The sequence below is a fragment of the Gossypium hirsutum genome, chromosome A08 (assembly GCF_007990345.1).
Source record: "Gossypium hirsutum isolate 1008001.06 chromosome A08, Gossypium_hirsutum_v2.1, whole genome shotgun sequence".
NCBI lineage: Eukaryota > Viridiplantae > Streptophyta > Magnoliopsida > Malvales > Malvaceae > Gossypium > Gossypium hirsutum.
In genome coordinates, this window is record NC_053431.1 from 34,688,781 (window position 1) to 34,703,027 (window position 14,247).

The following is a 14,247-nucleotide window of genomic DNA, read 5'->3' on the forward strand; positions in this document are numbered from 1 at the left end:
TTACAACTTTTCCCGAGCTTCTTCCTCGGCAAACTCTGGGTAAAACTGTCCCTTCAACTCATATTGGAACTCTTTCCATGTCCCAATCTTACCTTGCCTTTTATTTATGGTCCTGTCTCGCCACCATTGTAACGTCCTGAATTTTGGGGCTAGAAGTTTTGGGTTTTGTGGTTAGGGTTTGTGAGAAGGTTGTGCTATTGTGTTTGGTTGCGCATTTAAGTAAAAGAATGGGCTTGCTGGTTTGGTAGTTGAGTGAGTGTTAGAGTAACTCAAGGTTTTAGGTTCGAGTCCTTGTAAGTGCGTTTTGCGTGAAAAATTTTAGATTTTTTTTTGTTAAATGGTAGTTGGTTTTTAAGTTAAAATTTATAACCAATTATATTATTTCTTTTTGCTAATGATTATTATTTGATATTTAGAAATTCTTTTTACTAGACGTTTTTATTTTTTACCCTTTTCTTTGTTTTATTCCTTTTGGCTCTTTATTGTCTTTATTCTTCAAAATGGGTTGTTGGCGAATTTTGGAGAGTCGCTTCCTGGACGTCAAAGTCAGTGTCGGAGTGTTGTAGATCGCAAAATAGGTGTGGGTTTCGTATCTTTTTCTGTTTTATTTATGAATTCTATTTCGACTTTATGAAAAGTCAACATCGTATGTGTGGAGTGTTCGCAAACCTGTCAATAGCGATGTTGTTTTACTGTCTTATGATTAGAAGTTGCATGTTTTGGTTTATTTTCGATCTATTAAGGGCTGGGAGTGATTCGTTGCTGATAGCATGTTTTTGGGGGCTATTTTAGGGTGGTTTCGTGACTACATGGGTGGCCACAATGAGCGTGTGCTGAAACACACGGCCGTGTGCTTTTGGGAATTAGGGTTTCCAAGCTGATTTGAGTGCCACACAACCTGGCCACACGGCCGTGTGGCCGATTTGGGGAAATAGTCAATTTTCACACAACCGTGTCCCCTGGGTACACGGGGGTATGTGTTTGGGAATTAGGGTTTGAGTGATTTGGTGCCACATGGTCTTATGGCTAATTTGGGGATTTAAGGATCCCACATGGACGTGTGTTTTGGACACACGGTCGTATCTAGTGGGCACACGGGCGTGTGAGACCCGTACATGACCGTGTCAACCCTTTACTCAAATTTAGCACAAATAGACAGAGAATTACATGGCCTGTTCCCACGGCCATGTCCCTGGTCCACACTGGCATGTGCCCCTTTTCACATGGGCATGTGCCCTTTCTCATAAGGGCACTTGACCTCCCCCAAGGCCTAGGCTTTTCCACACGGGCGTGTGGTCCTTAGACACCAAAATTTAGTTTGTGTGTATGTTTACGATCCGAAAATGTGTCTGTGTGTTTGAACCCTTGGCTAAGCCTTAGAAAGGGTAATTAAGACTTTGATTTGGGCTGCGGCTTATGTGATATCTTTAATTGTTGTGTGAGATGTCTGACTCTGAACTCGGTTAGCTGGGTGTGTGTACATATCTATTCCTGTCTGACTGTCTGTGGATGTGCTCTTTGTTTTCTGTGTTAATGTATACACAGATACACTTGCACAAAGTTTTGGGTGGGATTACGAAGTGAAGGGATTCTGATCTGATCTAGCAATTTTACTGCAACATATTTTTACGGAAATTTATCGCACTGTATTGCATATGCATTAGCTTTGCTGCGTACTATATTCTGATCTGGTAGTATAACTGCAACAAGACTGTACAGCGAATTACTGCATTGCACTGTACAGCACATATGCCAGCTCTGCTGCGAATTAATATCTGAGTGGCTTGGTCCACATATATGATGTGTAGGGTTGGATAGACCTATGGGGTCCTATATGGTGTGTTTCGGTTGGTTGAGCTTAAACAACTCTTATGGGGTGTGATCGGGGGATGGAGAGGTGTGTTGGCTGGATGGGTGGGTTTTATTACTTGACTGCATTTCATACGCATCTATTTGTATATTTTGGGTTCTTGACTTTTTTAGTGTACTCTATCTATCTATTTGTGAAATGAGTGTGCTCGAGTATTATGTTCTGTTAGGACGTTAGTTCCAAGTTTCGTTCTGACTCAGTGAACTTCTGTAAAGCTGGTGTGATATTGAATTGAATTTCGTGATTTGTTTTTGGTCTTGATTCGGACTCACACTGAGCTCGAGTTGCTCACTCCTCTTAGTGTTTCCTTTCAAGTACGTTTCAAAATTTTGATGCTGGGCTCGGTATGCAAAGGTCTTGGACAGTTTCAGTGACAAATAATTTATCTGTTTGTATTTTCAGTTACTATTTGGTTATTCGATTTTTGAACTGTAAGGTTTTATAAAACTGTGATACAAATTTCCATTTAAGTTTTATTCGTTTCTATTCCGCTTTTATATAACTGTAATTTTAGTGATTGGATTTTAAACGATTAAATATTACGATTCGACATGTCAATTGTTTTGTAAAAATTTACCCATGATCACTTCGGTGATCAATGTGACATCCGGAATCTGGTCTAAACTTCTAGGCCGAGTTTAGGCTGTTACAACCATAAAAGCGCAATATTAGTAAGAAATATTAAAGCAATGTTTACCTTAATTACATCATCTATAATGCCTTTGGCACGGAAGTAGTTTTCCATCCTCCACAAGAAATTGTCTACATCACATGTAAACCTTGTCCCCATAAACTCTTTCAACTTCAGGACATCCTCGTAACAGAGTACTGCACTTGACACTCCTTTCCCCACGGCTATTCGGTACAAGGCCAGTTCTCCCTCGAGCTCCTCTATTCTTGTGCTCAAAGCCATCGTTGTGGCCATTGTTTGCTCCTTCAAAGCCTTCACCATGGCTTCGAGAGCATCGTTCCTCTCTGTTAGCTTATTCCTTTGGGAATCTAGCAACTCTTGCACGCTATCCCTCTGGAAAGTGAGACACATGGTCACAAAGTCCCTGGATTGCTTCTTCAAGTCCTCAATGCTTTCCCCAAGCACATTGTCTAACTCTTTTGCGTCCTCCATGGACTCCTCAAGTTTACCCACGCGTTCCTCAACAGTCGATAGCATCTCCGTCAAAGACTTTCTAGCCCACCTTTGTTCAAACTCCTCTTTCGACATCCTAACGGTGCCTTCGAACCAATAGCTCGGATACCACTTGTCACGGGGCCAGATCTTTCGTCTCGCGATCTGTGCGACCTTAGGTGATTCGTTCGTCCAAACTCACTTAAGTCAGCCTTTACTTAAGTGAGGATTCTTTAAGAACTTCTCCAAGGCACCAATTTGTAGAGCGAAAGCGATTTATGCCAAAAGAAACTTGCAAAGAACAACAGAAAGAGCGCACACCAAGTGTTTGAGTAAATACTCTCAATATTCTCTTATTCACAAAGAATAATGCAACAATGAATTGAGTGAGTACAAATGAGGGGGAGGCTCTCAATTTATAGTTGAGCTCTTCCAAAACTGACGGTCAAGATACATTTACATTAACGGACGGTATTAACCATATCCCTTAATTTTAGGGATTTACAAGATATGGCATATCAAATCTAATCTAATCTTTACAAGATATGATTCTGTCAATCTTCTAAGATTAGTTACCAAATTAGCTTAAGTTGTCGTATCTTCATTATCGAGCCAACCAAGCTTCAATATGATAGGCTTCTCCAACAGCTTCCTGAATTAGACCAATTCTTACGGGGTGATCCCCATCCAAACAATAGACCTCCATTGGATGGATTTGGTGCGATGGTCACGGGCTTTGAACTACGGCCTGTGACAAAAGCGCGCCCAGCTGGACATGCTTTCACACTTTCTCTCCGAAATCGACCTATTTTCCTAAATCTTGAAAAAAAAAACGATTTATTTGGCCAATTAAAAAAATCAGCATATATTGCCTATTTAACCAAAAAAATAAAAAAACTAAGGACCCAAAATCATAAATTGATTTTTTTATTTTAGACTATATTAAAACAAAAAAAAAACATTAATATTTTATATACTTAAATATTTTTATCAAATATTTACATATCACTCATTTACTAGCGTAAGATACCGTCTTAAAAATTTTTAACGGTGCTAAATTATTGGAATAATATGTGAAACTTTAACTACCACTTTGATAAAGAAAATATATATGTATCAAACTAAGAAAAATTATGTTTGGATATTAAATTATATATTATGGCTATAGTATATCTCTTAAACGTATGGACGAGAAATTTACAGAAATAATATTAAAATAATAATTTATCTCTCAATTAATATAGATTTACTTTTATTTATCTAAGTAATATGTTTTAATAATAAAAATAATAATTTGAGTTTCTCAATGACCAAACTGACTTAATTAAAAATAAAAAAATTATGAAAAAAAAGCCTTTAAAATTTTAAAAAATTAAATAAAATATGAAAAAATTCTAAAATTTAATGTTATTTAATCCAGACTAAATTAGTTGAATAAAAAATTGGTTGATGTATCGAAGCGAGTTAAAAAAATTGATTGAATTAATAGTTGAACCAATTTTAAACTGGTCTGACCAATTGGTTCCCATAATCACTGGTCTAATCGTTTCAAAGCAAATAAATTATAAAAAAAATAAAAATTACAAAATTATATAAATCAATTCAACTATTAGTTCAAATGATTTTTTAGCCCGGGGTTAAACAATCCGTACTAGTTCATGGGTCAACCAATTTTTAAAATTTTTAAACTTTTTTAGCCTTAAACATTTACAATATTTTTCTATTAATTTGGTCCATACCCTTTAAAAGTATTTAAAATATTTTAAAATTTATTTATTTTTTCATATTTTAAAAAACATAAAAGTTTAAAATTATATTTTTTAAAATGAAAAATGAAAAATTCTTTAGAATTCAAAAGTAATATGTTTTAAAAATATAAAAAAATTCAAAATTCATTGTTATAAAAACCGAACTGGTTGAATAAAAAATCAGCAAGTCAACTAATTTTTTACCTTTTATTTGACCAATACCCCAACCAATTTCTAGTCTAATTTGGTTTAGATAATATTGAATTTTAAAATTTTTTATATTTAATTTTAAAAAAATAATTTTAAAAAGTTTCTATTTTCATAATTTTTTATTTTTTAAAATTATAATTTTAAAATTTTACTTTTTTAATATTAAAAAGAAAATTTTAAGTTTACTAATGACGAAATCAGCATCAATTGGAAACCCAAATTATTTTTTACTATTTCAAAATATATTTAAGTAATAAATGATTATTTTAGTATTGTTTCTGTAAATTTGTTTCTGTAAATTTCCCAAGCATGGACCTTTGCCACTTAACACAGTCTAAATTGGATTGTAGTAACAGTTTCGGGCTAGCCATGGCCAAGGGAACATAAGCAACAAGGGCCTTGGATCATTATTTTCGGGCTTACAGCCGTTCTCTGTTTGATCCAATTTAAGAATCCATGCCATACCATCTCATTTCCCAAGTGCCAACCCAAAATTAAAAAAAATAAATAAAGTAGAAGAAACTTCAAACTTGTTTGTTCCTAAGCTAAAACCCTACTCAACCCAACTGCAGCTAGCTAAACTTGGATGAAAGAGCAGAAGAAGAAATACTACAAGCACTAATTACACAAAACCCATGTCCTCTACCCGATACTCCATCTTAGCATTGGCACTTGCTTCTCTGTTTTCTGCTTCTTCAGCTATCTCCTGTACATCTCTCTTCACCCCCTTTTTATTCTTTTTATTTAATTTGTAGCAATGGTGGATGTTGATCTTCTTTCTTTCAGTTTATATATGGAGGAAAAATTTGATAGAATGGGATTCAAAGTTGAAAGAGCTTAAAAAATCCCTCAATTCTGCTTTGGAAAAGTGTGCTTCTGAAAGACAAGGTCGGATTAGGGCTCAACAGGTTCTTCCTTCTCTCTTTTATTGTTTTTATTCTTTATGATGACTGTTATTTTTCTTTTGGTTTTGTTATTTATTTGTAAGAAAAAATCCAAATTTGTAGGCATTGAGGAAAGCAGTAGTCGCTCAACCACAAGCCAAGTCTGAGAATTTAGACATACCATCGTATCCAATGGCACCTATTGGTATCGTTCAATCTTGTTTTTCTACGAGGTGATTTCCAGATGGTGCTTCGTTTAAAAAAAAATTAATGACTGATTGGGTAAATAAAATTTTTTATTCTGTTAATAGAAGCTATGCAATAATAACGCTTGCCTTGGTAAATAATCAGATTGAAGCTTACTACTAATTTATCTTTGCTACTTAAGGATGGTTCCAATTGCTTGTAAAATTTATGTAGGAATGGAACCCGTAGGCAGCCTCTACTTGTCCCTCTTGCTAGGGCATCTTTGGTTTTTGATTCAACTAGAATGCCTCCAGCATCACTTGAGGGTCTCGAAGAATACTCTCATTGCTGGATTATATATGTATTTCATTTGAATACAGATCTGGAAAAGTTATGGAAGCATCCATCTAAATCAAAGTTTAAGGCCAAGGTTTGTGGAACTATAATAATGATACATATATATTCGTTTCTATCTTTTATGAAACTTTCTTATCATCTTTAGACTTCTATGGAAGGTTGGTCACTTTAATAGGTCAGAGTTCCAAGATTGAAAGGAGGAAGGATGGGAGTTTTTGCTACACGATCTCCACATCGACTGTGTCCTATAGGACTCACTGTAGCAAAGGTATGGAGTCATGTACAAATGTGTTATTGTTGTAACAACATGTTTACCTATGATTTTTCCTTCAATATATCTAATGGAAGTTTTGTTATCAACACTAAAAGGAGGATCTTTCATAAATATATTCCAATGGCTCTTTTCTTAAGGGTTAATGTTTACTTGAGCTCATAACATTTGTGATGTTTCATGTATCAATTGGAAAAATATATATCTCTGTTAAAAGAAGCCTTTCAATGTCAATATTTTTGTCTGCCTTGAGTGAATTTCTGAGACATCATGGAGGACTTTGGTGAAGCATCATCAGGATACATGAAATTTGAAATTGAGAGAATGATCACTTTGGAACTGATATACTCTTTATATATTAGGTGGAGGCAGTACAAGGAAATATGGTTCTACTCTCAGGAGTAGATCTAGTTGATGGAACAGTAAGCTCGCATTTCCTGAACTTTACTGGGAGCTATGATTGGCTTTTTCCACTTTCCTGTTTTTATGCATTTTCTTAACAGCTATGTATATAAATCATGCCTCATGTATGATTTTGTTAACAGCCAGTGCTGGACATCAAACCGTATCTTCCATATTGTGACAGTATTGAAGGAGCAGTTGTACCTAACTGGGTCATGGTATTTTCTCTTTTATTGTTCTTTAGCTTCCTACTTCATTTATGTATATTGTTAAGAAATATTGTTTTGTTTATTTTATTACAAGTCTTATTCTTGAATAACACAACTAAACTGATTCATTTTTTACTAAATTTAGTTTAGACCTGATCATGTGGCCCGGAACGAAGGCCCACCGAAAAAGTAAGAGTGTTTGGGTAAAAATATAGGCCTAAAAAATGGGCTTGGAAAAAATCATAAAGCTTGTTTAGAAAACGGGTCGGGTCTTGGATAAACTTTTTTGGCCCAAGTCCAGCCCAAATTTGAAAGAAAAAAGCTGCTGCTGTTTATTGCCATTTCACTATTATATTGTTACTATTTTGTTGTTATTATATAGATATTGTATAAATCTTATTTTATTGTTAATTTTACTACTATTTTAAAAGCATTTGCTTGTTAAATTGCACCTGTTTTAATGTTATTGAAGTATAGAATGTTTTTTCATTTATTTTTAATTTATTGGGAAACATTTATTTTAATATTTTTAATGTATTTGATGTATTATATTTTTATATAAAGAATAATATAAAAAATTTTGATATGGGTGGTCGGGCTGGGCTTGGGTTTTAGCTTTTTTATCTAGGCCAGGCTTGAGTAAATTTTTAGGCCCATTTTTCAAACTGAGCTTATAAAATAGGCCTGAAATTTTATTATGGCCCGGCCCAATATCACCTTTAATTTAGTTTCTTAGAAAAATAATATATAATGCTGTAACTTTTTCCTTGAATGAGATATTGTCCATTAATTTGATAAATGCGTACACGTTCGTCATTATTTCATTCATTCTAGCGTCTGCCTTTTACTCTTTAGCTGCTCATTGAGAGTGTAACTGTTAGCAAAATATGCCACTTCATACCTTTCCTTTCCATTCCATTCATCTCATTATGTGCATCTGCCCTCAATTTTTTCTGAAGTATGCCTAAATTTTTGTCAAAATTTTTGTCAGTTGGATAGTATGTTGTCAGTGGCTTCCGTTGGCTTCTCTGATGACTTCTCTTCCTCACTCCTGGACTGCTGGAAATCAGTGGTAAGCATGCTGATGTGTTTCTATAATTTTAAATAAGGCTTGATGGTGTAGCATCTATGCGACAGCCAATCTGAAAGGCTTGTTTTGTTTGTTTATTGTTTTGCCCGCAAGACTGCTCTGTTTTTTGGTAGGAAACTATTTGTTGATCCAAAAGAATTTGTTTGTTACAGGAGAAGAAGTCCCTATATTCTTCACCAGATGAGCTCAAAAGCTTGGTAAAACAAGCCCTTTCATGGGATATTCGTTCAGTATCTCAACGAAACCGACCTCATAATAATCTCCTCAAAATAGGAAGTGGTGATGCCTCTGATAATGCTTCAGATTTGGATGATTCCCAAGATGGAGAAGCTTCTGGAGAGTTAATTTATTACCTGATTTTGGATGGAATGGATTTCTCTTACAAGATTGATGGCAATGGCGATGTGATGGTGAAGGAAGTCCATCTTTCATCTGCCATCTCCTTTGGTAATAATAAAAAACGTTGCAATTTCTTGATGTGGAAGGACAAGATTAAATAAGCTGTTTGCTTTCTAAAGCCTGACATTATTCCTATTCTCACTAATGTTGATTTTTTGGTACATTTTCTTTTTCTGGTGCTGCATAAAACTAAGAATGTGTTGTTTTTCATTACCGACTGTCTTTCACCTTTGAATTTGACGAGAAATATGATATGATTCAACAGATGATACTTTTTCTTCTGTTTGAAGCTAATTAATGATAGACAGGATTTTAGATGTGAGTCATTTACATTTTACAGGAGATGGAAGGTCTTTCTTTATGGCTAAGAAAAAAAAAAGGAAGAGATTTTAAGATCCTCCAGAGGATATTCAAAGGCCTGTTAATGATGTCCTTTGAAACAAGTTGACATGGATCTGTGCAAAACCATATCCATCACATGAGCCTCTTAAATGCCAATTTGTTGGTGGATAAGTGTTACTTAAATTATACTATTTTTTCAAAGTTGGTTGGTAGTCAAGCATTTTTTTTTTCAGTTACCTAAAGTGGTATTTAATTTCCTAAATTATCTCGATAGTTAAAAGGAACTCTTTAGCCAATTATTTTATGTGGTACTTTTAAATAAGTTAAAATTAAAAGAAAAGAATTCAATTATAAAAAATCAAATTTAATTAAATTGAAACTGTTAAAAAATTACTCTCCTTTCTCATTATTCTTTCTTTTTTTTTTAATGTTCTTTTTAACTATTAGATAATTTTTCTATGCAATTTTCTTACAAATTTTCTTCTACACAACTTATTCTCAATATTTGGATTTCATGCTTTATATGTTTTTTTTTTATTATAAAAGTTCACTCAACAATAATTATTTTATACTAAATAGAAATAAACGAAAGTTTTATTTTTGAAAATAATACATAAGTTTTGAATTGAGGTGAGAAAGGATAGAAATTGAGGTTTAAAATAAAAATGTAGCTCATCCAAGTTTCCGGAAATTAGGTTTCAATGAATTTTTTTTACAGGTTCATAAGAAACTTAAGAAAATAATATTTAACTTTTTTTTTTTTGGACTTTAAAGTTAAAAAGATTGATTGGTTAAGAAAAATATTTTTAATAACTAAAAAAAATTGGATAATGCAGAATTACATGATTTAGGTACCATTTACGGTACATTTGAAAAAAAGATAAAGTTTAGATACTATTTTAGGTACTGCTGAAAAAAAAGTTTAAACACCTTAAATATAATATGTATAAAATTCACCGTTTTGTTATTTAAGTGATATATATATATATAAAAGATGGTTTGTAGAACCATGAAAATTGGAATAGGTGGCTGTAAATTGGTTAAATGGACGGCCGTAAAGTATTGGCCTTCTGGGAAATGTTAATCACTAGGTTAATTTGGTTGACCAACAATATGGTGCAACATCAAATTTTTTACTGAATTAGGGGAGTGAGAAAAATTAGTTTGCTTACATGTAAAAAGTTTTATGGAAAATAAATTTTTTTATATTTTTCTATATTTGTTTCATAAAAAACAGTTTGGTCAATAGAAAATAACGTATATGTCAACGTAAAATAAGCTATTTTTCTATAAAATGACTTACTCTTTTAAAAAACGTAAATCATTTTTCAAAAAATAGCTCATTTATAGGTAATTTTTATATAAAAAATAATTTAAATCAAGCTTAATTATTTTTAAATTATTTAAAATGATTAAAATATTAATATAAAATATTACATTTTTTAATATTATTAAACATACATATTTAATTATTTATATTTAATCATATAATAAATTATTGATATAATTAATATAATTTATTATTTTAATAAATTATTTAATATTTCAATTTAATTTTAATAATAATTTTTAAAAAAATAATTTTAAATAATATTCTTCATTATTGAAAATATTCAATATTAATATTTTAATAATAAATATTTATTATAATTATAAATATAGTAATAATAAAAGTTTTGTAGTATAAAGGTTAAAATATGTCATAAGTTTGCGTATTTTTCACGAATTTGCAATTTATTTTTTGTACTTTTATTTTCAAAAATTTAGTCCCTTTACTTTTTAGATTCGAAAATAAAGTTCAATTGTTGATATTATTAATTTTTTTTGTCAATTTTGTTGATGTCACATTTTTAAATAAAAAATACTCACTTGGTAACTCATGTAACTAAAAAATGATGTTGTAATGAACTTGAAATTAACAAAATATTTGTAAAATATGCAAAAACAATGTAAAATGTGACTTTATAGATATAAAATAAACTCAATTAAATAGTGAAAATATAAGAAAATCTCAAATGTATGTTTGTTTCATTGAAAATAGTTTTTAGATAATATTTTTAAGAAATTTATCAAACAACAGAAAATATTTTACATAGATTCGCCCAAACACAAAAAATTATTAACTTTTTTTAGAAAAATAAGTAATTTTCTGGAAACAATTTTCTGTGAAACAAATAGACCCTAAAAGACAAATATTTTTAGCCTTTTCCGATGTTTGTTTTATGTAAAATAGGATAGTCGACGTAAAAAATTTTCCAGTCAACGCATAATTATTCTCTTGTTCCTGTAAAATGTCTTACCATTTTTTTATAAGACATTTTCTAAATTGATAAGCCTTTGCTCACTATAACACCCCCATACCCGACCCGAACATCAGGTCAAAGCACTAGGATGTTACATTATCTATTATATTTTCACTTATCAAATATTTTTTTATACTTTTTTATATAATTTCAATTTAGTCCCTTTTTGTCATAAAAATTCAAACTTCATTAATTAATTATATTAAATCGATTTTCTTTCTTGTTACACTTTAATCACATTATCTATCTCAATATCTTGTTTTACATATCAAATTTCTATGCATTTCACTTCTATTATTTCATCCACATAGTCATCATAAAAATTTCACATTTTTCCACAATTTCACTTTTACAATACTTTATGCATATTTCATCATCTCATAACACATTCATTAAACTTTTTTCATAATTTTCTTATTCATATATTAAATTGTTTCACACTTAAACTTTTGTACATTTTTTTATTTAGTCCTTATTGCCGTGTAATTTCTTTTTCACCATATAAACACTTTAATCAAATAATCCATTATAATTGTTAGAGATGTGACCCAAATTCATGATAAAATAAAATACAAGTGGTAAAATACAAGCGTGCAAGAGAAGTTCGAATAGAAATATACTTCCTCGTTTAATGTTGACTTAAATAAGGTGTTTTAACCTTACTGCATTACTTCTATTTTATTTTGATTATAATATGGTTTTACACACCTACAAATAGATATAGTCTACTTCTCTTATAATCATTCGAATTCGACATAGTAAATTATCTTTTTCTTTACTCGTGGTTTTTTCCCTGAAAGGGTTTCCACGTAAAAATCTCTGTGTGTTTTTTTCTTTTTTTTTTTGCGATACATTGTCATTATCGACGTTCCATTTTTCACAATAATATCTTATTTCACATAACAGATTTTCATGCATATCACTTCTCTTCTTTCAATTATATATTTAATAAAGTTTACAATCTAATCCTTAACATCATGAAGATTGATTGTTTAATATAATTACACTTTAACATAATTTTGTTATCAATTCACTACTTCATTTAAACTCTTTATCATAAATTTCAAATGTATGTTTGTTTCATTGAAAATAAGTTTAATGGAATGTTCTCAGAAAATTTGTCAAACAACAAAAAATATTTTATACAAATTCATCCAAACATCAAAAAATATTAACATTTAAAAAAAAAATCATTTTTCAAAAACTATTTTCAATGAAATAAACTGAGGCTAACTTATTTTTTTTGTCACAAAAATGAAAAAAAATGAAGATTTACTTCTCAATCTGAATAACGCGGTCCTATTATACGTTTGTGGAAGTGATGTGAATCAACCCATCAGCGCCATCGCTGGCCAGGATAACATCATTGTTATGAGTATTTCAATATCAGTGTTAGTGTCTGCTAGGATGGGAAGGAAAAATGTGCGACTTGTTTTGTGCCAACATAAACAACTACACCTACCTACCACAACCGAGGTTTTAATTGGCAGATTTTTTTTTTAATTTCCATTTTTCTATCTCGGAAATATGTAGCAAAAGTTCTGTACTTAGTCCTACCTACAACATGTGAAGACTACTCAAAAAGAGTGTTTCATTCGACAGGTAAAAGCCAAAGAAGAGTCCCATGATATTTGGTTGGTATTATCATGAAATAGTGATAATGAGAAACAACAACAATAAGCACAGATATTTATAAATATAATTAGGTAGATATATTAAATTTGCGACAAGTGGTGTATCTATATTTTTTATATTTAGATAAACATTTGATTAAATGAAAAATTAATTAGATAAATTATTCATTTGATTTAATTTAAATATTAATTTATTTTTTTATATATTATCTATATTATTATCTAGGGTAAATTAGACCCATAGTCACTCAATTTTGGGATAGTTAACAAAACAGTTACTCTGGTTTCAATTTAGTCACTCAACTTTTGAAAAATAACAAAATAGTCCTTTTAATTATTTTTCGTTACAAACGTAACGTCTTCTCCTCTCTCTTTTTTTTCTTAATTTTAGTCGCCGTCGTTCATGGCCTTGCCAATTGTTATCACCAAATGACTCTTCTTTGCCTCTTCTTAAATCTCACTTCAAATTTCCCAGTAGGTTTTCAAAATCCCAAGATTAAGACCTTAAAGCTTCAAATAAGCCTTCAATAGATCTTCATCGTCCACCATCTGATTACCATCATATTCCGGCCACAGCTTTTCTTCGACCAACCATGACTATTGACCACTCGGATCATCAAATTAGTGGCTTGAGTTCTCCAACCCACAAAACCCGAAATGGGTGCAGGTTTCTTCTCTTTTGATTCTATTATTTTTTAGTTTTTTTTTACTTCTTTCTTTTGATGCAGGCCAATTTGGGATTCTTATTCTTTTTTTTTGTTGGTTTGATTTTGGATGCTTGCTATTTGGTATTTCTATTTTTGTTTATTTTTGTTGTTTTGTCATCGGTTTTGATTTGAAGCTTCATAACATCACCACAAGCAGGAGCTTCGACCAAACCGATGCTGATGAACAGGCTGTAATGGGATCTCCCTTGACGTTAGCACAAGCAACTGTTTTGATGCTAGCCTTGTAACATCCCTAACTCGTATCCGTTGCCGAACTAGGGTTAAAGGCATTACCGGACAAAATTAGAACATTAACATTCATTTCATAAACATTGAAGCATTAAAGATCAATCATTAATATAGAGTCCCTTATATAGGTCATCGAGACCTTAAACATGTAATAGAAAGGGGTCGAGACTAAACCGAACATATACAAAATTTCTCCAAAATTTAAACATTTTTCAAACAAGTACAAATAACACGCCTGTGTGAACAGGCCGTGTGCCTCACAC

The 14,247-nt window shown here is 31.5% G+C and overlaps 1 protein-coding gene across 2 annotated transcripts; it reads left to right on the top strand.

Annotated features, from left to right (window-relative positions):
* The first annotated feature begins 5,453 nt into the window (after nucleotides 1-5,453).
* LOC107920117 (tRNA (adenine(37)-N6)-methyltransferase) lies at nucleotides 5,454-9,013 on the top strand. Of its 2 annotated transcripts, none has more exons than XM_016849685.2 (9): nucleotides 5,454-5,659; nucleotides 5,738-5,859; nucleotides 5,959-6,068; nucleotides 6,256-6,451; nucleotides 6,554-6,646; nucleotides 7,012-7,071; nucleotides 7,195-7,269; nucleotides 8,252-8,332; nucleotides 8,503-9,013. In XM_016849685.2, exons 1-9 carry the CDS (start codon nucleotides 5,587-5,589, stop codon nucleotides 8,848-8,850), a joined length of 1,158 nt encoding a protein of 385 aa, XP_016705174.2. In that variant the 5' UTR covers nucleotides 5,454-5,586; the 3' UTR covers nucleotides 8,851-9,013. The 2 variants fall into 2 exon arrangements, with proteins under 2 accessions (XP_016705174.2, XP_040930383.1); XM_041074449.1 differs by having other exon boundaries at nucleotides 5,959-6,040; nucleotides 6,402-6,451.
* The last annotated feature ends 5,234 nt before the right edge of the window (nucleotides 9,014-14,247 follow it).